Source organism: Lissotriton vulgaris, chromosome 8, assembly GCF_964263255.1.
Source record: "Lissotriton vulgaris chromosome 8, aLisVul1.2, whole genome shotgun sequence".
NCBI lineage: Eukaryota > Metazoa > Chordata > Amphibia > Caudata > Salamandridae > Lissotriton > Lissotriton vulgaris.
Genome location: NC_141696.1, coordinates 511,707,003 through 511,731,295, shown reverse-complemented (window position 1 = coordinate 511,731,295; position 24,293 = coordinate 511,707,003). Strand labels below are relative to the sequence as shown.

The window sequence follows — 24,293 nt, the reverse complement described above, 5'->3', positions numbered from 1 at the left end:
GCTTAGAAGATCTTTCTCCCACTGAATAGTCCACCTCCCCACTCCCCCTTCCACCACCGATAGCTGAGGTGACCTGGCTCGACTCGAGCCAGGATGATGACATTTAAGTGATCGTGACCTTGCTGCTCCTCTGGCCTATCCCCTCTTTTATATAGTACCACCCGTGAAAAATCACGTTCTAATTAAAGTTAAGTAAGCTGGAGAGGACAAGGAAAAAAAGCCACCATATTTTAGCTTACTTGATCATGAGGACTAGACTAGCAACATATTGAGACACTGTATTGTGTTTATGTTTTCTGTCAGTCCTTATTCTCAGAGCTGCAGGAAATCTCCTTCAAATAAGCTTGTGCTTGGATTTCGGAAACAAAGCTATGGGTCATTCCCTGAAAAATAATCTTGAGCCTAGTGGGGTCCTGTAAATAGACCTCAGCGCCAATCTCTTGAAATGGGGAAAAAGATGTCTTAATCTCCACCTCTGTTCCACGGTGGTGTGAACGAAATCAGGCCTGATGAATAAATTCACTCTTTCGTATTCTTTTTTTACTGTTGGGCAGGCTAAGTCATATAGAGATTGGCGTAGTAAAAAGTTCCCAAAGTATACCAGCATAGCACGTGGTTGCTCCGTGTGTACTTGTCGGACGTTTGAAGGGGGGTAAGGGAAATCTGTAAGCTTGCTTGTACTCCTTATCCCAGTCTCAGGTGTTCAATTTGGGAAAGTCCCCCTTCAACAGAGAGACCATGTAGCTTCTATGATCGCGTCCCTCTACCCCCTCAGGGGCTCCCAGAAAACGAAGATTGTTGCGTTGTTGCCTGTTTTCCTGAAAACTAAATGTGAAGAAGTTGTGCTACCACAGACATCAGCACAGAATGTCAGAGTTATACGTGGTGAAACAGCAGGGCAGGCCTAAAATCCAGAATGATGCAAGACAGTTGAAAGTTCACCAGGGAATAGGGCATGATCAGCAAAGTCTTAGTTAAAGGAAAACTTGTGTGTGCAAGCCTCAAGGAACCTACGGTCACAACACACAAGCATATATTCAGTTGAACTAGAAAAGAATATGAGCAGGACATAAAGTCAGCCAAGAGTACACTGAATCTGATAAGAAGTCTTGGGAGCGAGCAATTAAACACACCTGCATACGAAAGAAGCAGAAAAATGGTTTGATAAGCATTGTTAGAATTACAATAAATATGTCATTACTGAGTAACTGATTATTTGACCTTTTGTAAGACACATTGTTTGTGTGACTATTTAATTGGCCACCTACATGAGGAGCAATCAGAGACCAGCTGTTTACCTGTGTGGAGATAGCTTCTCTCCCTGCTGCATCAGTAAACGTATTTTGGCTTGCCAGGAGGAGTCTTGTCTTTTTTTGTTACAGTTTCCCCGCAACATCTGTTATCATGCTAGTGGTGTCCCTCAGCCTATTTCTGACAAGTGCTTAATCCTGCTGCCTTCAGTTTATGTTCCTGTTCAGAACCAGTGTCACTGACATGTGCCCATTTCACAGAGTCTTCTTTCATCAGAATCACTGTGAAAAATGCAGGTCTTGTCCTCTCAGATCACATTCTATGTTATGTTTTTTAAAGCAGACAGTGTTAAAACACTGAGGCCTTTCTTGGCTAGATGATGATTAGAAGATACACACATAAATCACAGTTTTAGTAGAAGAGCACCCTTAGTAATCACCTATGTCGTCTGAAATGTTGATTGACATACATGAAATTTTAGGAACCACTGACCTCAAACACGATGGGATAGGGCTTGGTTTTTGATCAGGCAATACAGAGAGAAGAGGGCATTTAATCTGGGGCTACCAAGAGATACACATGGAGGTCTAGCAGCTGTGCATTTGCAGGGGAGAGCTGAGGTATGCAAACACACCCAGAGCTAATTTGCATTTTCTAACAAGTACCTTATTACAACCCCCTGTACAGGGGCTTCTGGATTTATTATCAGTCTGAGTGTACTACATTTTTCTTTTAAAATAAGGCATCTAAAGTTCAAAAAATGTATTTTTATTAGGCATTAATAATTGTTAAAAGTGCTGTAAAAACTACTTAAAGCAAATGTAATTATTTTTTTATAATGTTTAATATTAAAATATTATTAAAATATGTGAAAACAAAATACAAATATGTTTTATTTTTAGACACAGTTATATTAAATTACAATTATTCATATTTATATTCTAGGAGGAGTTTGTATTGCAATACCAGTGGTTGTCCAAGTGTGGTACTGGGCTTACTCCAGCTCTGAGCCGGAGTACATTTAACACTGTTTTAGGTAGTTTTTGGCATTGGTAACTATAGAAGTGGGCTTACTCTTTTGCGGGCAGTTGCATGTCTTTCCCTATACCCCTGCCTTGCCCTCCCTTAACTCCTTTTTATTTGAGGGTTACAGCTGCCACAACAGGACTGTTTCAGCCCCCCCGTTTGGTCGTCCGAGCGGTGGACTATCTATCTGGGTCAAAATTACTGCAGAAGTTAAAGTTGATACACTCTTAACCAATTGCCCAAGCTTTATGGCATTATCATATACCCAGAAGACAAGGCTATGTCTGATCAATTTCTACAATAATGACTTCTTGTCCCAACCTAACTGTAATTTTATTCTTTTATTTGGTTTTATTGATGGAATTTTGGATGGACAGAAATACGGGAAATTTGATGGTATCTGTCTAGGTGGGGACTTCAATGCTCATATACATTCAAGAAATCCCCCATGCAAAAGAGGTACAGAACTGTCAAATTTTCTCGCAACTAGAGACCTTGTAAATTGTATGGAATATGTTGGTATGGAAAATAGTGCCGCTCCATTTCCCACTTTTATTGGTCATGGAGGCGGCACTACAATTGATTATGTGTTTGTTTCACCTCCAGTCGCTAACGCTTTAACAAAGGCTGAAGTTGTATGTAAAATTTATAGCGACCACTACCCAATTGTCATTCACCTATTACTTTCGAGGGGTAAGTGTTTACGAAATGAAATTGGTGCTAGAAATTTGGAGGTCTCAACTGATAAATTGAGGGTAATATGGAAGGGTGTGGATAATAGGGGAATCCTAGCTAAAACCATTAAAAAACACCCAGTCTTGATAGAAAATTGTCTCAACATTGATGACCATGGGGTCAATATAATTACATCATTTTCTGAACTCTGCTCTGTAATAAAAGGTGAGATTTCCAGACCTGCTTCTAGTAAAGCTGAGGAAACACCTAGATGGTTTGATACCCTTTGTTCAAAAGCAAATAGGAAGTTGAGAGCCGCCCTAAAAGCCGAACCTAGGGATATACCACAAATAAGGCTGCTCAGAGCAGAGTACAAACTTACCCTACGCACTAGATCAAATGAACTGCTTAAAACTCACTGGGGTTCATTGGCACGCTCGGCTGAATTGAAAGATACTACTGGGTTTTGGAGGGAGGTAAAGAAGATAAGATCTGTAGGCTCTAATTTAACGGAAATTAACTGTAACATCACTGGTCCTATCTGGGTTGAACATTTTGCTAAACTTTATGCTACACCAGACAACCTTTCTTTAACTCTACCCCCCTTAAACCCACTTAACATCTCTGTATCTGAGGTTGAGGATGCCATATTGGAAAGCGCTGGAAACAAAGCGCCCGGCCCTGATGGGCTCTCAATTGACCAGTTGAAGTGTGAGCCCGATTTCTGGGCTCCACTGTTATGTAATGTTTTTAATAATTTAACGAGCGGCCAAATTCCAGAAACATGGTCTTGTAGCACAATCGTTCCCATTTTTAAGAAGGGTGATAGGCTGGATCCTGGGTGTTACCGCCCCATTTCGTTAATTGATAACACCCTGAAAGTTCTGGGGCAGATCATCTTTAAAAGGATTAGAACCTGGGCAGACGAGTGTAAGATCCTACATCCCAGCCAGCTTGGTTTCCGTAGTAACGTTGGAACGGTTGAACAATGCTTGAACCTGAGTCTGATTATGGCGAAATATAATACTGCTAAGAAATCCCCTCTATATTTTGGCTTTATGGATTTAAGTTCTGCTTTTGATTTTGTTAATCGTTCCCGTCTATGGTCCACCCTTCTCGATTATGGTTTAGATGAGTATTTGGTCCACTTTTTAGCTTTTTTACACAGTGATTTAAAAGCACGTGTACGTGTAAACCAATCCGGTGAAGTCTCTGACGACATTAGTATCGGTAGGGGGGTCAGACAAGGGTGCGTACTGGCCCCCCTCCTGTTTATTCTGTATATTAATAATTTGAGCGGCTCACTGAGTATTTTAACAAAAGATGTACCCCACGTAAATGGAGTCCCCATACCTACCCTTCTTTACGCTGATGATGCGGTCCTGATGGGCCGCACTCCTAAGGCACTTCGCACTTTAATTTCAGGATTTGTTCTTTTTATGGCCGACTTAGGCTTGACAACTAATTTTAAAAAATCCCTAATCATGAGCTGTGGTCCTAAAAATTATAAAATTGCCGAGATTAAATCAGGGTCAAATGTTTTGAAAAGCACTTGTACTTTTCCCTATTTGGGGTTGCTATTTTCAAACACTAGTTCGTGGCATGCACATGTATCTTATGCTAGGAATAAGTTGGGTAAAGCCATAAATAGTGTCACCTCTTTGAGGCAACCCAACTATGCTGATGTAATTACACCACTAGTTAAGATCTATCAAACCCAATGTATACCAACCGGCACTTATGGGGCCGAGGTTTGGGGTTACACAAACTGCTCCCATATCCAAACGGAAGAAAATAGGTTCTGCCGGAAGGTGCTGGGTGGGGTTATTTGCTCCCCTTACTATGTATGCCATAATGAACTTAACATCCCATACATAGAAGACTTTGTAAGATCCAGACCAGCACTTTTCTGGCTAAAGATATGGATTATCCCGGCTGCTACTTTGACCCGTGATATAATTTTGGACTGCTTGAGATGCTATAGGGCACACTGCATACCATGGTTAAAAGCGGTAAAAGATTGCCTTGAAAGTGTAGGGCAGGGTTCTTTGTTTACTACACCCAGTTTAATAAATCGTTCCCATAAGACCATTATTCTTAGGGCACTATATGATTTGTATAGAGAAGAGCGGGAAAGGAAGAACCTGTCTAAATGCACTGTTATAAAATACATGGGCTACTCTGAACCCCATATTAAACATCCAGGCCCCCCATACAGGTATTTATGTTTGCATCTTGGCAGATGGAATAGGAGTCTACTGTTTCGCTTCCGAGATGGGAGCATAGTAAACTTACTAAATTTCCCTTTGGGTTACAACAAACATCTAGAAACTCTGAATTGTCCATGTAACCCTAACATGAAACAGAGCCTTATGCACTTTTTGTTCTTCTGTGGTTTTTATAAAAAGCTTTCCGCTCATTATTTAATGCCTTATTGTAGAAAACATGAACTGACTAACTTTAAAATAGCACTGAGGTCTTTCTTATTACTGGGATCGGATGAAGTAATATTCAGGGTGAGCTGCTTTCTTAAAGCTGCCGTTAGATCACGAGCCACTTTATACACTGAGGTACAATAATTGCACACTGCACTCTTTTATGCACTTTAAAAAATCGCTTATTTGCACATCCTTTTTCCTTGTAAAATTTTTAATGTGGACATTTTAACGATGCTGTCATTACACATCCATTTTTAAATTATGTTTGTTAGAATGTATTTTTAAATTGTGTATATAGCTGTTTTTATAGTAAGTAGGGACAATTTGCATGTAGATGTGAAATTGAAATTGACTATGTCTGATCGTTTCTAGATTTGCTTCTTAGATGTCATTATTGTATTGTATTGTTTTAATTATATTTTGTCTGTACTTTTATGGATGTTTTTATCCCGAATAAAGATCTCTTGACTGACTGAACTCCTTTTTACTCTTCCGCAAACCCCTTCCTATCATTAATAAAGATTACACATTATACAGCCACTTTCCTGTACCTCCACAGTTGTTAGTAAAATGTATACCTGCATGTGCAGAAACTGCAAAGTTGGGGGAAATATCTCTGCACTGAAAAAGGTAGGACAGGTGGAGGCATAGGATTCCACATGTAGTTTGTGAACAGCAGTTCGCAGTACGCTTGTAGTACTAGAAAACATACTACAAAGCGCAGTTTGTAAATAGGCCCCACAGAGTTGAACTTCTGCTTGTAAAAAAAGTCACATGTAATTTATTTGTTTCATTATTTAAACACCTAGGGGGGACATTCACAAAGGTAACGTGTCTTATTTAACGTTACTACTTTGGGCTATTTACAAAATCTGAGTGGAAAGTTGGTCCAAAGTCTAGTCTTACACATCTCCACCACCTGAAAAAGAGGGACAAGCAAATTTACAAGTGCAAAGATAATAATACCAAAGAGGAGCAGTAGTAAGTTCAGCATCACACATGGCCAACATGGATAGTGTAACACCCTCCCATTGAAAATATTTTCCCATAGGAAATAATGCTAACTCAAATTTTTTTAAATAGCTACAAATATAAATATATATAAATGAATGTTAAAATATTATCTAAAAATGAAATGTTTTATTTTAACAAATTGTAAATATGCTTATGAATTTAAATATTTTTGTAACATTAAAAATATAATTACAATAGTTTACATTCATTTAGTACTTCATTTTTAATGTTATTATTTACACAATAAAAACATAATATTGGTACTTTCGTTTTTTTAAATTTAAACTTCAGAAAAGAATTCTAATTTAATGTATTTAATTTTTAATTCACAGTTAGGTTAATAGTGCTGTATCGTGTTTTTCTGATGTTTTACATCTTTGCATTTCTTCATTATTCTACATTTAAAATGAATGTATAACATTAATATGCAATAATATTTAACATTAAATAGTTTGACAATTTTTTCGGAGTTTCGTAATTTTTTAACATTTTCCTTATTTTTCAACATGTAGAAACTTCTGCCACTGGGGTAGAGATCTCCTAAGGTATAATATAGGGAACTTTTCACCAATGTTTCAGTATAGGGTGATCTCCGCCCTGCCTCAAATCATCATCTCCGATAAACAACCTTTTGTCATGGTATTAAGCTCAACCATATTAAGAATTGTTCCAAATATTTTCACTACTCAGGATCACATTGTATAGCCCAAGATTTCAGGTGATGGATTTTTATAACCTTTCACATTTACTGAGTTTCAGTTAAATGTTATAGGCAAATCCTTGGTATTTAAAGCATGGCAGTGTAGTTGGTTCATATTTGAATTTTATAGTGTGTTATGCCCTGTGTTTTTGAGTGACTTCTGTAGAGGAAATGCAGAGATTTGGAAGAGTGGGAATTTGACATCTATTGATAATCTGATGAATTGTCTTCCGGAAAGCAAATCAGTGTCCAACTGTGCAAAAAATCTTATTTTCAGTTTAAATTTATATGCAAGGTTACAAAGCACAATTTACACCATACTGCAATATCTAAAACGCAAATAATAAAAATACTTTAATATCTCACCTAAAAAGGGTATTTTCCTTTTTCTTGCCCATGAGATTGCTTGGAGTTTACCTTCTGTGCCTCGTATGCCAACACCTCCGGGAACCAAAATTCCACTGAAATAATACGATTAATAAAACAATAAGAAAATATTATCACTTAATGAATTTCCCTTCTTATGACAATAAAAATAAAGTGTATTAATTATGAATATATGAAAATGTAAAATGCCACACTTAAATACAGTTAAATTCAACAAAACGTAAATGTTAAAGTCTGTACTCATCGAAAGAAAACAAGGAAGTTGTAAATGAGGTTACATACCAAAAAAGTATTTTTATTGATGTTAGGTTATGTTATGTTATTATGTCTCTTTTATAGCGCACGGCTACCCCAATGGGTGTCCCGGCGCTTTGGCAAAGAGAACTGGAGAAGAAAACACAACACAACTGCTCGCAGAGGCCGAAAGAAATCAAACAGAAAAAAGCTAAGTCTTCAACTCCTTTCTAAAGGAGAGGAGATTATTGGCTTTCCTTAAGGAAACAGGAAGCTCATTCCAGCAACGTGAAGCCAGGTAACGGAAGGAGCGGCCTCAGATCCGGGAGAGTCTGATAGAAGGAACAACGGCTTTGGCCAACAAGGCCGACCGCAAAGTCCTCCTCGGCGCATAAAAGGCCAAACACTTCCCCATGTATTTAGGGCCAATCGAATGAAGGGCCTTTAAAGCATGGGTCAAAACCTTGAAAGTAATTCTTTTAGAAATAGGCAACCAATGCAGTCTCTTAAGCAATTCGGAGGCTTTTGCCCTGCGCGGAAGACCAAAAATGGCTCTTGCCGCCGAGTTCTGCACAATTTGCAGGCGGGCCAGGAGATATTTAGGCAGCCCAAGATATAGGGCGTTCGCATAATCCAGTTGCAATCCTATTAGAGACTGAACAATGATTTTTTTGTGCTGCAGAGACAACAGCGGAAGAAACTTCCGTAGCATTTTCAAAATGCCAAAGCATTTCCCAGACAGCCCAATGATCTGGGGTCTGAAAGAAAGGCCATCATCACACAACACACCAAGGTTTTTTGCTTTTGCGGAGGCCACATCAGGAGGAAACATGTCCTGGGGCCACCATGTTTTCCAGCTGGGATCAGGCGGACATCCGAAAAAAAGCAGCTCCGACTTATCAGAGTTGCATTTCAGACTGTGCCGCCGGAACCAGTCAAATACCGCACCCAGGCAATCTTTGATCCGACTACCATCAAAAGCCTCTCCCTTCTTACACGTAAAGAGGAGCTGGGTGTCATCAGCGTAGGATATGATCCGGGCTTCGAAGGACTCCGCTACCGCCGCCAGAGGGACCATATAGATGTTAAAAAGGGTGGGGCTCAGGATAGATCCCTGGGGAACCCCCACCTCTAGCGGCGGCATTTCAGCGGAGAACGGAGGTGCCCAGACCACTTGTCGGCGGCCGGTCAAAAAAGATTTAAACCAGTTCCACACCGTCCCACAAAGACCGATCTCCCAGAGTCTAAAAAGGAGACCGTAGTGGGGGATGGTGTTGAAAGCCGCCGACAAGTCCAGCATAACCAGAATGGCCTTACCCCCGAGATCGAGAGTTTCTCTGATGGCGTCGGTGATCTCAAGAAGGGCTGTCTCCGTGCTAAAATTAGCACGGAAGCCTGATTGAGAATCATGTACGATGTTATTGCTCTCAATAAAGTTGGAAATGGAGAGCTGCACATGTTTCTCAATCACCTTTGCCAGAGCAGGGAGGAGGGAGATCGGCCTATAGTTAGCGTGAACAAGGGGATCCAAGGTAGGCTTTTTGAGCAGCGGCAGGATCAAAGCAGGTTTCCAAGCCAAAGGTACCTCTCCCGTGATCAGGGAGAGATTGAGCAGCGGATTAAGCAGGGTGGTGATTGCAGGCGCTACTCTTCCCAGGCATTTGGCTGAACAGGGATCAAGTGGCGAACTAGATTGAAGCCGGGACAAAAGGTTGAGAGAGGTGGCAGAAGGCAGGGGGGGAATACCGAGAGAACAGGACCGTTCTCTTCCGGTGATATAGGGATGGTAATCGGGTGACTAACCGTAGAACTAAGGCCAGCATCAGAGAAAGAATCCTGAATAGACTGAATTTTATTTACGAAAAAATCCCCGAGTTGGCTGATCCAAGCTTCGGTATGAGAATGAGAGGGCGAGCATAAGGAAGGGGAGGTGAACTCCTTTACTATCCTAAAGAGTTCTTTACTTGTATTTTCTGCCTCATCGATTCTGCGCTCCAGATATACTTTTTTTCCGTCAAAGATGTGCTTATGACAAAGCCTAATCGCATCGCAATATTTTGCTTTATCATCCGGATCATACTTACGCCTCCACACTCTTTCAGCTTTTTTACAATCTTGACGCATTTTCCCAAGAAGGGGGGTAAACCAAGGGGCTGAGACGTGTCTGACCGCGGACTGAGCTGGCTTACCCGGGGCTAGCTAGTCAAATCTGTCCGTCAGCCACTTCTGGACCAAATCTAGATTTTCCTCCAGATTACGAGTAAGCTCACAGGGATGACGGCGGAGAGCAACGGACAACAATTCCGCCGTAACTTGATGAAATGGCCTCCCCGGCGGTTTCACATCCTTCAGCACTCTAGAGCCAGTCGTAACAGAAGAAGGAATACAAAAATTGATTAGAAAATGGTCTGACCATAAGACTGGTCGAGAGAATCTGATCAATAGTATGTCCTTTAATATGAGTGGGGCTAGTGATATAAGGGATCAACCCTAACGGAGAAACAATATCCAGCAACTTTATAGTGTCAGGATCCGCTGCATTGTCCATATGGAGATTCGGATCCCCCAGCAAGATGCAATGCTCCGATCTCAGGCAGGACACAGAGAGTACCATCTGCAGATCATCGAAAAAGAGCCAAGGGGCCCAGGAGCTCTATAGATCAAGATCCCAGTGCACGTTTGACAGGGAGATAGCCCAAGGGTAAAACCAAAGGCTTCACAAAGAGTGATATTATCAACGGAAAAAGTAGTGCAGGGGAAACACTTATCCACAATCAATGCCACGCTCCCGCCCCTGCCTCCCACTCTGTCCCTCCTGAAGATGGAATAATTCAGAGGGATGGCAGTCGCTAGATCGGGCCAGAGCTCTCTCCGAGCCAAGTCTCCGTTAGAAACAGACAAGATGGTTTAGAATCAGACAGCAAATTCCAGATATCAATGGAATGTCTGCTGAGGGATCTAGTATTGAGGAGAGAACAATGATAGTGAGTAAGAGGGGTCTCAGATACGGATCCCTTCTGAACAGAAACCCGCCAGCCACATGTCGGACAGCCCTTCCCGAGAGAACGACCGCCCGGAAAGACATGGTGGCAAATAAAGGACTGTCTGCGCAGAGCAAAAAGCTCCGTAGAGGTGTATGAGAGCCTACGGACGGGACCTACACACATCCCCGAGTATAAGAGGAAAATAGGGACCGAAAGAAGGCACGAGCTCCTACCTCGTCCGCCTCCGAGACGCTGACGAGCGCAGACGGGCAGGACTCTGGCACGACTCAGGCGCAGGGAAGGCGCTACCGCTGAGTGTCACCGCTGCGCGCCAAGAGGCGAGCTTTAAATAGCCTGCTCTCAGCGTCCACGAGTGCAGGGACGCTCCAAGATGGCGTTCGCTACTCCCTTCCCAATCCAAGATGGCACTCCCAGCCCACAACCTCCCCGGAACCGGACCCGCAAAACAGCGGTGGGTCTTGCAGAAGAATTATGGTGCAGGTAAGGGGCAGGACAGGGTCACTAAAAACAAGGGATAACTGAAATCAAAAATAAATTAAATGCCAAAAACGGGCGAATTAAAATTATGCAGAACAGCGCTCTAGGCGCGCGCGACCAACAGCGAGGCACCAAAGCACATTCTCGACCACAGGACACCTTTACCAGTACGGAAGTTTCACTTGCCCTTCTGGGAAAAAGGCCTCACAGTACTTTTCAGAAATCTCCCTTCTATCGAGTTTTATCTCTTATGGACATGCCTCTCACTTTCTAAATATGTCTACAAAACAGTTTCAGATGAAGGACCTCCTATTATTGCCCTATTAGGGGGTGTCATATTGGAATGGATAATCAGCATTTTTCACTTTTATTGGTTCCAACCATTATCTTGTAAGCTTTACAGCTACTCTAGCAAAGACGGACACATGGAGCATCAGCAGAACTTTAAGGCAAAAAAGCTTTCCATCTCCCTTTTCAGTCAATATTACAGTGGAAAGTTCTACTAAGGCATTTGCTATCTTAAGAGGTAATTTTATAGCTTATCGTCAAGCACAACTGTGTTATTAGTGTTTGTTGGACATGGCCCTCTCTGCAGGGTCACCCCCAAACATGTTGCCTTCACTCCTCCACTTTTCTGCAGAATTAGTTTCTGTTGGCCTTAGGACTCCGTGCACTTTACCTTTGCTAACCAGAGCTACGGTCTGCTCTCCGCTTAAAACATGGTAGAATTGCTTTAAACCCAACTGGCCTATTTAATTTACTTGCAAGTTCCTAGTAAAGTGGTTCTACATGTGCCCAGGGTCTGTAAATTAAATGTTACGGCACTGGTTGTGCTACACACTTACATAGCACTTTAAATATGTCTCAGGCCTGCCATTGTAGCCTGTGTGTCCATTTTTAACTGCCATTTCGACCTGGAAAAATAATCCTTTTGACATGCCCAAACCTTTCTTTTTAAGACAAAGTAGTCACCACTAGAGTAGACCATGGACAGCCATAGGGCAGGGTGCAATGTTTTTAAAAAGTAAGACATATGCTTTTTAGTTTTACATGTCCTGGTAGAGAAAAACTCTTACATTTGCTTTTCAGTACTGCAAGGCCTGTCTCGCCCATAGGATAACATTGGAGCAGCCTTATTTCACTTTATAGGCATAATTTCCAAACGGTAAGAGATGACCAGTCCATGTTTGTTGTCTCTGGAATCACAATTTAAAATCCTAACTTATGGTGAAGTCAGATTTTAAATTGCAATTCAGAACATGTTGCGTTTTAGAAAGTTGGTGTTTTCTTGCCTTAACCATTTGGTGCCTGCAGCCTGCCTGGGTGACATCACACAACTTGGTGTAGGTGACAGACTCTGTAAATTCCTCCCAGACAGCCACACAGTAGAGAGATTAGGTGTGCCTGGATGGGCCATTTGCTGACAGAAGGGCAGCGGAGCAGAGCGCAGCCCCACTTACAACTGATTAGCCTGTGCTCTGTCTTCACACAAAGGGCCGAATGGCCCAGCACTGTCATTGCAGCCACTTGGGAGCCAGGAAAGGGGAGGCAGGGAATTCCATGCAGTTCAAAGACACGGTCTAGAAAATTCTCCCACCTTCCAGAACTAGGGCACCAGGGTATAGAAAGAGGACCCCAGACACCAACTCTTCAGTACACCTCTGGACCTGTGAATACTCTTCCAGGAAAAAGGACTGCTATGCTGCTACAAGGACTGCCACTCTGCTGGACTGCCTCTTTAAAGAAACTGCTGCCCTCTTGCCTGGGGACGAAGAACTGAACCTGCAACTTTATCTTGAACCTAGGACTTCAGAGTGACTCAAATGGTTAGTCTGATGGCCTCCTGATCAGGGACACAAAAGGCCTACCAACCAGCCAGTGAATTGACCAGAGACTGTCCGAGGGCAATGCAGCCCATCAATTAACCTGCTAAGCATTTCCTTCCATTCCCTTATATTTCATCCGAGAGTGTGCTATGTATAACCATACACAACAGAGAGTGCGTTGCCAGAACAAAGGGGGACTTTCTGTCCTTCAAAGTGTGGGGAAATTCCCTAGCACAATCGCATAGTAGAAGCAAAATATTATGGACTATATTACAACCAGTTACTTTAAGCTGGCTTTTGCATGTTTATGTTATTTCAAATCCTGTTGCTTTAAATGTATCCAGTGACATTTTGAGACCTAAACCTTGTTTCCTTAGCTTATTTATAGGAAGCAACTAGATTGCAGAGTAAATAACTAAGTATATCAAGTGTCTTGATGCAGCTACATAAAGGTACATCCTCAGAGGCTGCCCTACTCACTAATCCTACTGTTTCATTCTGACTGACCTTTATCTGTTTAATTTTCACATTTCCTCAACTGAAATTTTAGATGAATGTAATAATCTCCATATATTGATACACTCATCAAGCAAAACAAGCCTTGGAAAAGCAAATAGGTCTCGCCTACGCGCCAGCTATTGGCTTTGGCAATGTGTTTTAGCCATTATGTTCACCAGTGTGGCTGCTGTTCAGCATGGCTAAATTTCAGTGGTTTGGAGAGGGCTGGGGTAGATCAAAGTGGGGTAGATTCAGGTAGAGTGAAGTGGGGTAGATTGGGATAGAGTGGAGTGAGGATAGAGTGGGGTAGCATGGAGTGTGATGGATTGGGGTAGACTGGAGTAGGGTGGAGTGGAGTTGGATGGGGTAGTTGGAATGGGGGAGTTGGATAGGTTAGCATGGTAGTTTAAAGTGGGGTAGATTGGGGTGGAGTGGTGTAGACTGGGTTGGGGTGGGATAGATTGAACTGGAACAGATTGGGGTAGATTAGAGAAGGTTAGATTGGAGTGGGGTAGATAGGAGTAGTGTAGATCAGGGTACATTGGGTTAGAGTTGAGTGGATATATTGAAGTAGATTGGGTTGGAGTGGGGTAGACTGGAGTGAAGTGGGGTAGATTGGAGTATAGTGGGGTAGATTGGGTGGATTATAGTAGGGTACAATAGAATTGAGTGGGGTAGTTTGGAGTGAGGTAGATTGGGGTGGAGTGGGGAGTAGATTGGTGTGGGGTGGAGTAGGGTAGATTGGGGTAAACCGGGGTAAAGTGGAATAGATTGGAGATGAGGGGAGTAGATTTGAGTGGGGTAGATTTGGGTAGTTTGGAGTGAAGGGTGGGGTAGATTAAATTGGGGTAGATTGGGATGAAGTGAAGTGGAGTAGATTGGGGTGGAGTGGGGTAGATTTGAGTGGAGTGGGATAGATCGGATTAGAGTGGGGTAGATTGGATTAGGGTGGGGTAGATTGGAGTGACTGGGGTAGAATGGAGTGGGATATATAATGGGATAGACTGCAGTAGAGTGGGGTTAGTTGGAGTGGAGTGGGGTGAATTGGATTGAGATAGGAGTGGGGTCGTTTGAAGTTGGGTAGATTGGGGTAGATTGTACTGGAGTAGATTGTAGTGGAGTTGGATAGAGTAGTTTAGGTTAGATTGAGGTGGGGTAGATCGGGGTGAGGTGGGGTAGAGTGGGATAGGGTGGGTAGATTGGAGTGGGGTAGATTGGGCTAGGTAGTGGTAGACTTAGTGGAGTAGATTGTAGTTGACTGGAGGGTGTAGATTGGAGTAGGGTAGTTTTGGATGGGTTGGAGTAACGTAGATTGTGGGATGGAGTGGGGTAGATTGGGGTAGAGTGGGTTGGATTGGACTGAAGTGGGGTACGTTCGGATGGCATATGGTAGACTGGAGGGAAGTGGAGTGAGGTAGATTGGGTAGAGTGGAATGGAGTATGGTAGATTAGGGTAGAGTGGAGTGGGGTAATTTGGAGGTGGATTGGAGTGGGTAGATTGGAGTGGGATAGATTCGGGTAGAGTGGAGTAGGGTAGATTGGAGTCAAGTCTTGTGGAGCAGAGTTGGATAGATTGGAGTGGAGTCGAGATTGGAGTGGAGTGAGATAGATTGGGAAAGAGTGGAGTTTGGTAGATTGGAGTGGAGTGAGGTGGGGTAGGTTAGGGTGGAGTGGGGTAGATTGGGTGTGTTTGAATAGGAAAGATTGCATTGGAGTAGGGTATACTGGAGTGGGAGGTTAGAATGGGATAGGTTGAAGAGGGATGTTTGGAGAGGAGTAGTTTGGAGTGGGATTGATTGGAGGGGAATGGACTAGAGCGGGGTAGATTAAAGTAGAGGGGGTTGGGTGGAGTTGGGTAGAGTAGACTGGGCCAGGTGGAGTGTGGTAGAGTGTGGTAGTTTGGAGTGGAGTACATTGGAGTGGAGTAGCTAGGGGTAGACTAAAGTGGGATAGATTAAGATGGGTAGATCAGGTAGGGTAAATTGGAGCAGGGCAGATTGGGGTCGGTTAGATTGGAGTGGGATGGGAGTATTAGGGTTGAGTGGGTCAAATTGTAGGGGAGTGGGGTAGATTTGAGTAGAGTGGAGTGGGGAGTGGGTTAGCAGAGTGGGGTAGATTAAAGTGGAGCGGGGTGGATTGAGTGGATAGGCGTGCTGTAGACTGGAGAGGAGTGATGAAGATTGTGGTTAATTAGATTGTGGTAGATTGGATTGGGGTAGATTGTGGAGGAGTGGGGTAGATAGGAGTGAAGTGGAGTAGGGTAGATTTGGGTAGAGTGGAGTGGGGAGTGGGTTAGCAGAGTGGGGTAGATTAAAGTGGAGCGGGGTGGATTGAGTGGATAGGAGTGCTGTAGACTGGAGAGGAGTGATGAAGATGGTGGTAAATTAGATTGTGGTAGATTGGAGTGGGGTAGATTGTGGTGGAGTGGGGTAGATTGGAGTGGGGTAGATTAGAGTGGAGAGGAGTTGGACAGATTGCAGTGGAGTTTGTAGTGTAGTGGGTTATGCTGGAATGGAGTGGCAAACAAAACAGGTGATGGACAGAATGTGGATCAATGACACACATTCACCCCAGTCCAAAGATCTGGGCCCAAATCCATCGTTTTTTTTGCACTCCACACCACCCTGGGTTAGACAATGGCGATATGCAAATCAGCTCTGACCCTGTGCCCCATGGGAACAGTCCAGTCCGAACTACAAAAGCCATGTCCTTCCGAGAACGGAATCAAGCATCCGAGGACCGGACCGGTTTCGAGGTAACACCTCTCATCAGCCCGGCTAGCTTGACTCCAGTGGTGTGGAGTGCATGGGCGGAAAATCCGTTTCGCTCGCGGATTTTGCGGATTTTCGGTAAATTCGCAATCCGCGAGATTCGCGAATCTCCCGCAAAATCCGCAAATCCGCGAGCAGTGGATTTTATGGCTTGCTCGCACTGTTCGCGTGAGTTCGCGGCTTCCCAGTACAACTTCGCGCCCCGCGAATAAGCGCTAAATTGCAGAAATACGATCTTAGCAAAACTGAAACTACTTACCAGGTTCAAAAGTTCAAGCTCATCATTAGTAGCCATTTCCTGTAGTGCTTCCTGAGGGGCCCCTCCAGAGTTCAGTTGCCAGTTGCAACTATTATGTGACCCTGCTCTGAACCTCAGAATAGTTACACATATGCCACAAAGGTCCTGAATTACAGCTAAGGGAGACAAGCAGGAGCCAGGCTGGAAGTTCAAATCCATTAATCAGCCCCTAATTCATTATTGTCAGTTGGGGCAGGGCAGGTGTTGTAACTAATTTTGCAACAATGAAAGCACTTAGCAAGTGCAAAAGATCACTAATCAGGAAGCACTAGGGAAGCAGGTGCCAGCTAAAAAAATATTCTGTGACACATTAATCAGCCCCAAATTAATTCAGGTCACTTGAGGCAGGGAAGGTGTGCTTTGCTTTGCCACAATAATGTACACTGACTGGACAACCAGAGGGTGCTGTGATGAAACAGAGGGTGGCATGGGTGGGCCAGAGGGTGGCATGAGTAGTCAGAGAGTGGCAGTGGTGACAGAGAGTGGCAGTGATGAAGAAGAGTGTCCCAAACAGGCTGGACACGTAGAAACAACAAGTTCGCAAAACTTGCGACCCGACAGGTAAGTTCGCGTTTGCGAAATTGTACAAAACCCTCGCGAACTGGCAGAAACCCGCGCGAACACAAAAAAAAAATCCGCAAATCCGCGAGAATTCGCGGATTTTGCGGATTGCGAGTTCGCAAATCCGCAAAATTCGCGAACGCGAGATTCGCAAAATTCGCCCATGCTTACCTGGGACCCACGTCTGAGCATCCCCAGCGCACTTATGGCGGCAATTGCAAACTGTTGGACCCGGCCCGTTGGGCAGGTTCACCCCTAGACTTTTTGCTTTTTCCTAGCCTGTTTATGGAACCTGGTGTTGGTGATTTTAGGCCTCTGCGCACTTTTTCACTGTGGTACAGTGTAAAGTGCTTGAGCTCTCTGCACGTGTGTTGAGTGACCTGCCCTCCCATAGGAATGAATGGGGAATATGTATGCCCATGGTAGTTCCTGATGTGTGGGGAGTGCAGGGGCGAGTTTGGTATGTATGAACTGGTGCGAGTGAATGCTGCAAAATGATGTATGCGGCATGACTGTGTCCAGTCTAGAAGTACTACTTTTGGCATATTTGTGTAAGTTGGTGCTAGCGTGTGATTGGCTGGTGAGCCTGGCCCAGAGTGCCTGGGCCTGCTTGTGGATTGACTGTCTGGTTTGAGGATGACAGGGGCTAGAGAGCCCAGGAGGTTGTCTGAAGTCAGCCCATGGATGAAAGGCAGCATCTGCTGCCAGGGAAGTGGGAGGAGATGGCACCTGATAGTGAAGGGCTGTGCCTGCCTGACTACAAAGCTGGCTCCACCTCCCGCTGGGCGACTGGCACCTCTGTCCCTGATACTGAAGGGACTTCCCTGTAACCAGTTCTGGCTGGTTCTCACACTGCCTGCTTCAAAGGACTTCCAAGGACTTCAAAGGCTTTTCTGTGTATAAGAAGGGGCTGTGTCCCCTTCCAAAATGTTCTTGTTTCTGACTTGAATCTACCAGGGGCGGGCGCTGCCCAGCCCCTGGATGCCTGGAGGACTTCTGGGGGGACCCCTCTGCCTTGCCTGGGCTGAGGGGGGGACTTTGCTGGACTTTCTGCCCCCCTAAGCACCTTGAAGTGCTTTTTCTCTGCTAGCGCTGGGAGCGCTGGATTTATCCTTATAGCGCCTGGAGGCGCTGTGATTTTCCGCTAGGACCTTTTGGGCATTTTCTTCTGACTGCTGGGCAGAGCGTTGTGGTTTTCCCTCGTGGGGAAGCGCTCCTGTCCTTGGTGTGCTTGAGTGCTGCTGCGCACTCTATTGAGAGAGCCCACCTCGATTAGTGTGATTTTAATTGGCCGGTGCCACCCGGCATTGTCACCGCGGCGTTGCCGCCACCTTTATCTTTTAAAAATTACGTTCCGCGAGGGAGCCCACTCCTCGGGAAAATCTCTGCCCGCCTGCCTGTCTGAAAACGGGCTGCCGCGCTGCCCGCGACGACCCGGAAGTGACTGGCCGGCCGGCCAATCCAAGCGCGGCCGGCCGGAAGTCCGGCCCCCGCAGCCCGGGTGCCGAGGAATGGCGACCCCGAGCCCGGGGAAGGAAGGGAGAGAAGAGGACGCATGGCGGCGGGTCGGCCGGGCTCCCGTGAGCTGAGGGAGCCCGGCGGCATCTGAGGAGGAGGCGCGCCGAGTGAGGAGAGGAGCGGCAGGCGGAGACTTGCGGCGGGGGCGCGAGGCACATTGTCGGTGCCTGCCCCCACCGCGAGCGAAGAGGAGCCCCTGCCGAGTACAGCCCGGTGAGTCAAGAGGGCTGGGGGGGCTCCGTGATGTGGCTGGCGGTGCCGGTAGAGGCACCAGGGCAAAAGCGGTCCCCTGTGACAGTGGACCGCTCCGACATGGCTGCGTGGCGCTACCACTCCAATGTTGGGGGCACATCTGTCCAGAGAGCCCACGAGGCTTGGGCATTCTGAAAATTAGAGCCTGAGAGGCCCGGGGGCCATTATTGATTGAGAGGCTCCCGAGTCGGCCGAATTGTTGTTGAAGAGCAAGAGGGCTCGGGGCATATCGGGGCAGATTGTCGTTGCCCGTCCCCAGAGGGCCCAGTTGTGTCTAAAGCCACGAGGGCTTCAAGGGCGGCCCCGGTTGGCAGTGGGTCGCCCCAACGCTTGGAAAGTCCAGGGAGGCTCCAGGGGGCATGTTGCTTTAGAGCCAGTGTGGCTCCAAGGTTTGACCAGTGTTGGCCAGAGCCTGTGTGGCTCCAACGTGCGCAGTATTTGTTTTAGAGCCTGTGTGGCTCAGGTGGCGCAGATTTGTTCTAGGGGCTACTGAGAGCCCTGCCACAGCTTTTTGATCCCAGCTGCCCAGCACTTTGTGGGCGGCTGCCACGTTTAGGTTTTTGTACTTTTGAAACTGGCGCTGCATGGCAGCGCACCCTGACTTTGGACTCAGGGCATCTTTGCCCCACAAGGCCAGTTGGCCTAGGGACTGCCACAGGTAGTGGCTTATGTAGGGTTGGCGCAATGTGATTTCTATGCTTTTTAATAGTTATTGCTAATGTGAGTTTTTGCACTATTGATTTATATGCACCTCTGAATGTGTAGGTTTATGCATTATGTTTCTTTCTTTCCATGCGCTGCACCTCTGAATGTTTAGTCATCATGTGTCTTCTTGCGCTGCGCCCCTGAATGTATTTTATTGCATCATGTGCTTTATTCCTAACACCTCTGAATGCTTTAGGCATCATGCGTTTCTCTTTATTACTCCTCTGAATGTAGGTTATTGCATCATGGGTAATGTGTTCTTTTCCTAGACCCCTAAACGCTGAGTGATACTTAGGTGGTTGTCTTTTCTACTCCTCTGAATGTAGGTTTATTGCATCATGAGTAATGTATTCTTTCTTAGACCCCTAAATGCTGTGTGATACTTAGGTGGTTCTTCTTTTTTTAGTACAGGTGGTCCTAGTAAGGTCCTGGTTCCTGTTACCAGTGGTTACTGGTTGTTATCTTTGATTATTATTTTATGTTACATTTATTCTTTATTCTAGAAGTGATTTTATATTCTACTTTTTATCTAGAAGTACTATATCTGAATATGACAGTGGCCCATGTGGCCCTGTCTTGTGAATAATCCCATGTGAATATTGCCCGTGCCAGTTGGCACAATGTATATGTGTGATTTTATCTGATGTGTTTTTACAATACAAAAGTTATTTTTATAATAACCTTGTGTGGAGTCTCTTTTGTGGTGTGCCTAGTATGTTGTTGCTGTTGTGCGCTGGCGCAAATGCTTGACACATTGCCTCCGAGTTTAGCCTTACTGCTTGAGCCAAGCTACCAAGGGGGTGAGCAGAGGTTATCTTGGCGTGTGACTTCCTTGCCCTGACTAGAATGGTGGTTTCTGCCTGGCTTTGGCGTCAGCCTTAGCCTACCAGAAATAGCCAGTTCTAACACAAACAAAACAGGTGATGGACAGAATGTGGATCAATGTCACACATTCACCCCAGTCCAAAGATCAGGGCCCAAATCCATCGTTTTTTTGCACTCCACACCAACCTGGGTTAGACAATGGCAATATGCAAATCAGCTCTGACCCTGTGCCCCATGGGAAGAGTCCAGTCCGAACTACAAAAGCCATGTCCTTCCCAGAACGGAATCAAGCATACGAGGACCGGACTCGAGGTAACACCTCTCATCAGCCCGGCTAGCTTGACTCCAGTGGTGTGGAGTGCCTGGGACCCACGTCTGAGCATCCCCAGCGCACTTATGGCAGCAATTGCAAACAAAACAGGTGATGGACAGAATGTGGATCAATGTCACACATTCACCCCAGTCCAAAGATCTGGGCCCAAATCCATCGTTTTTTTTTGCACTCCACACCACCCAGGGTTAGACAATGGCGATATGCAAATCAGCTCTGACCCTGTGCCCCATGGGAACAGTCCAGTCCGAACTACAAAAGCCATGTCCTTCCCAGAACGGAATCAAGCATCCGAGGACCGGACCAGTTTCGTGGTAACACCTCTCATCAGCCCGGCTAGCTTGACTCCAGTGGTGTGGAGTGCCTGGGACCCACGTCTGAGCATCCCCAGCGCACTTATGGCGGCAATTGCAAACAAAACAGGTGATGGACAGAATGTGGATCAATGTCACACATTCACCCCAGTCCAAAGATCTGGGCCCAAATCCATCGTTTTTTTGCACTCCACACCACCCTGGGTTAGACAATGGCGATATGCAAATCAGCTCTGACCCTGTGCCCCATGGGAACAGTCCAATCCGAACTACAAAAGCCATGTCCTTCCCAGAACAGAATCAAGCATCCGAGGACCGAACCGGTTTTGAGGTAACACCTCTCATCAGCCCGGCTAGCTTGACTCCAGTGGTGTGGAGTGCCTGGGACCCACGTCTGAGCATCCCCAGCGCACTTATGGCGGCAATTGCAAACAAAACAGGTGATGGACAGAATGTGGATCAATGTCACACATTCACCCCAGTCCAAAGATCTGGGCCCAAATCCATCATTTTTTTGCACTCCACACCACCCTGGGTTAGACAATGGCGATATGCAAATCAGCTCTGACCCTGTGCCCCATGGGAACAGTCCAGTCCGAACTACAAAAGCCATGTCCTTCCCAGAACGGAATCAAGCATCCGAGGACCGGACCGGTTTCGAGGTAACACCTCTCATCAGACCGGCTAGCTTGACTCCAGTGGTGTGGAGTGCCTGGGACCCACGTCTGAGCATCCCCAGCGCACTTATGGCGGCAATTGCAAACAAAACAGGTGATGGACAGAATGTGGATCAATGTCACACATTCACCCCAGTCCAAAGATCTGGGCCCAAATCCATCGTTTTTTTGCACTCCACACCACCCTGGGTTAGACAATGGCGCTATGCAAATCAGCTCTGACCCTGTGCCCCATGGGAACAGTCCAGTCCGAACTAAAAAGCCATGTCCTTCCCAGAACGGAATCAAGCATCCGAGGACCGGACCGGTTTCGAGGTAACACCTCTCATCAGCCCGGCTAGCTTGACTCCAGTGGTGTGGAGTGCCTGGGACCCACGTCTGAGCATCCCCAGCGCACTTATGGCGGCAATTGCAAACAAAACAGGTGATGGACAGAATGTGGATCAATGTCACACATTCACCCCAGTCCAAAGATCTGGGCCCAAATCCATCGTTTCTTTGCACTCCACACCACCCTGGGTTAGACAATGGCGATATGCAAATCAGCTCTGACCCTGTGCCCCATGGGAACAGTCCAGTCCGAACTCCAAAAGCCATGTCCTTCCCAGAACGGAATCAACCATCCGAGGACCAGACCGGTTTCGAGGTAACACCTCTCATCAGCCCGGCTAGCTTGACTCCAGTGGTGTGGAGTGCCTGGGACCCACGTCTGAGCATCCCCAGCACACTTATGGCGGCAATTGCAAACAAAACAGGTGATGGACAGAATGTGGATCAATGTCACACATTCACCCCAGTCCATAGATCTGGGCCCAAATCCATCGTTTTTTTGCCCTCCACACCACCCTGGGTTAGACAATGGCGATATGCAAATCAGCTCTGACCCTGTGCCCCATGGGAACAGTCCAGTCCGAACTACAAAAGCCATGTCCTTCCCAGAACGGAATCAAGCATCCGAGGACCGGACCGGTTTCGAGGTAACACCTCTCATCAGCCCGGCTAGCTTGACTCCAGTGGTGTGGAGTGCCTGGGGCCCACGTCTGAGCATCCCCAGCGCACTTATGGCAGCAATCGCAAACAAAACAGGTGATGTACAGAATGTGGATCAATGTCACACATTCACCCCAGTCCAAAGATCTGGGCCCAAATCCATCGTTTTTTTGCACTCCACACCACCCTGGGTTAGACAATGGCGATATGCAAATCAGCTCTGACCCTGTGCCCCATGGGAACAGTCCAGTCTGAACTACAAAAGCCATGTCCTTCCCAGAACGGAATCAAGCATCCGAGGACCGGACCGGTTTCGAGGTAACACCTCTCATCAGCCCGGCTAGCTTGACTCCAGTGGTGTGGAGTGCCTGGGACCCACGTCTGAGCATCCCCAGCGCACTTATGGCGGCAATTGCAAACAAAACAGGTGATGGACAGAATGTGGATCAATGTCCCACATTCACCCCAGTACAAAGATCTGGGCCCAAATCCATCGTTTTTTTGCACTCCACACCACCCTGGGTTAGACAATGGCGATATGCAAATCAGCTCTGTCCCTGTGCCCCATGGGAACAGTCCAGTCCGAACTACAAAAGCCATGTCCTTCCCAGAACGGAATCAAGCATCCGAGGACCGGACTGGTTTCGAGGTAACACCTCTCATCAGCCCGGCTAGCTTGACTCCAGTGGTGTGGAGTGCCTGGGACCCACGTCTGAGCATCCCCAGTGCACTTATGGCGGCAATTGCAAACAAAACAGGTGATGGACAGAATGTGGATCAATGTCCCACATTCACCCCAGTCCAAAGATCTGGGCCCAAATGGAGTGGGGCAAATTGGACTGGGTAGATTGTAGAGGAGTGGAGTGACTTGGGGTACATTTTAGTGGGATGGATTGGAGTGGGGTAGATTGTTGCGGATCGGAGTGCAGTGAGGTAGAATGGAGGAGATTGGAGCAGAGTGGGGTAGATTTAAGTCACCTGCTGTAGATTGTGTGAAGTTCAGTAGATTGGAGTGGATCGGGGTAGATTGGGGTAAAGTGGAATGGAGTGGGGTAGATTGGAGCAGGATAGATTGTAGTTGAGTGGGGTAGATTGGATCGTAGTGGAGTGGATTGGGGTAGATTGGAGGGGAGTGGGGTAGACTGGGCTAGTGTGGGGTAGATGGAAGTGGGGAAGATTGAAGTGGGGTGGGTAGATTGGGGTAGGGTAAAATGGGGAGGGGAGGGGTAAATTGGGGTAGGGTAGATTGGAGTGAGGTAGATTGGAGTGGAGCGGGTATAGTGGAATGGGGTAGACTGGGTTGAGTAGAGTGTTGTAGATTGCAGTGGAATAGATTGTAGTGAGGTAGGGTGGGGTAGACTGGAGTAGAGTGCAGTGGAATAGATTGGTGCAGAGTGGGATACATTTAAGTCAAGTGCTGGAGATTGTGTGAAGTTGAGTAGATTGGAGTGGATTGGGGTAGATTGGGATAAAGTGGAGTGGAGTGGGGTAGATTGGAGCATGGTAAGATTGTAGTTGAG

The 24,293-nt window shown here is 46.0% G+C and overlaps 1 protein-coding gene across 2 annotated transcripts in view; it reads right to left on the bottom strand.

Moving 5' to 3' along the window:
* Positions 1-24,293, bottom strand: part of CTPS2 (CTP synthase 2) — a 1,454,337-nt gene that overhangs the window by 716,049 nt on the left and 713,995 nt on the right. For both annotated transcript variants that reach the window (XM_086934328.1, XM_086934329.1), the window contains exon 11: positions 7,471-7,565. In XM_086934328.1, coding sequence (XP_086790454.1) covers positions 7,471-7,565 — 95 coding nt within the window. The remainder of the gene's footprint in view (positions 1-7,470; positions 7,566-24,293) is intronic.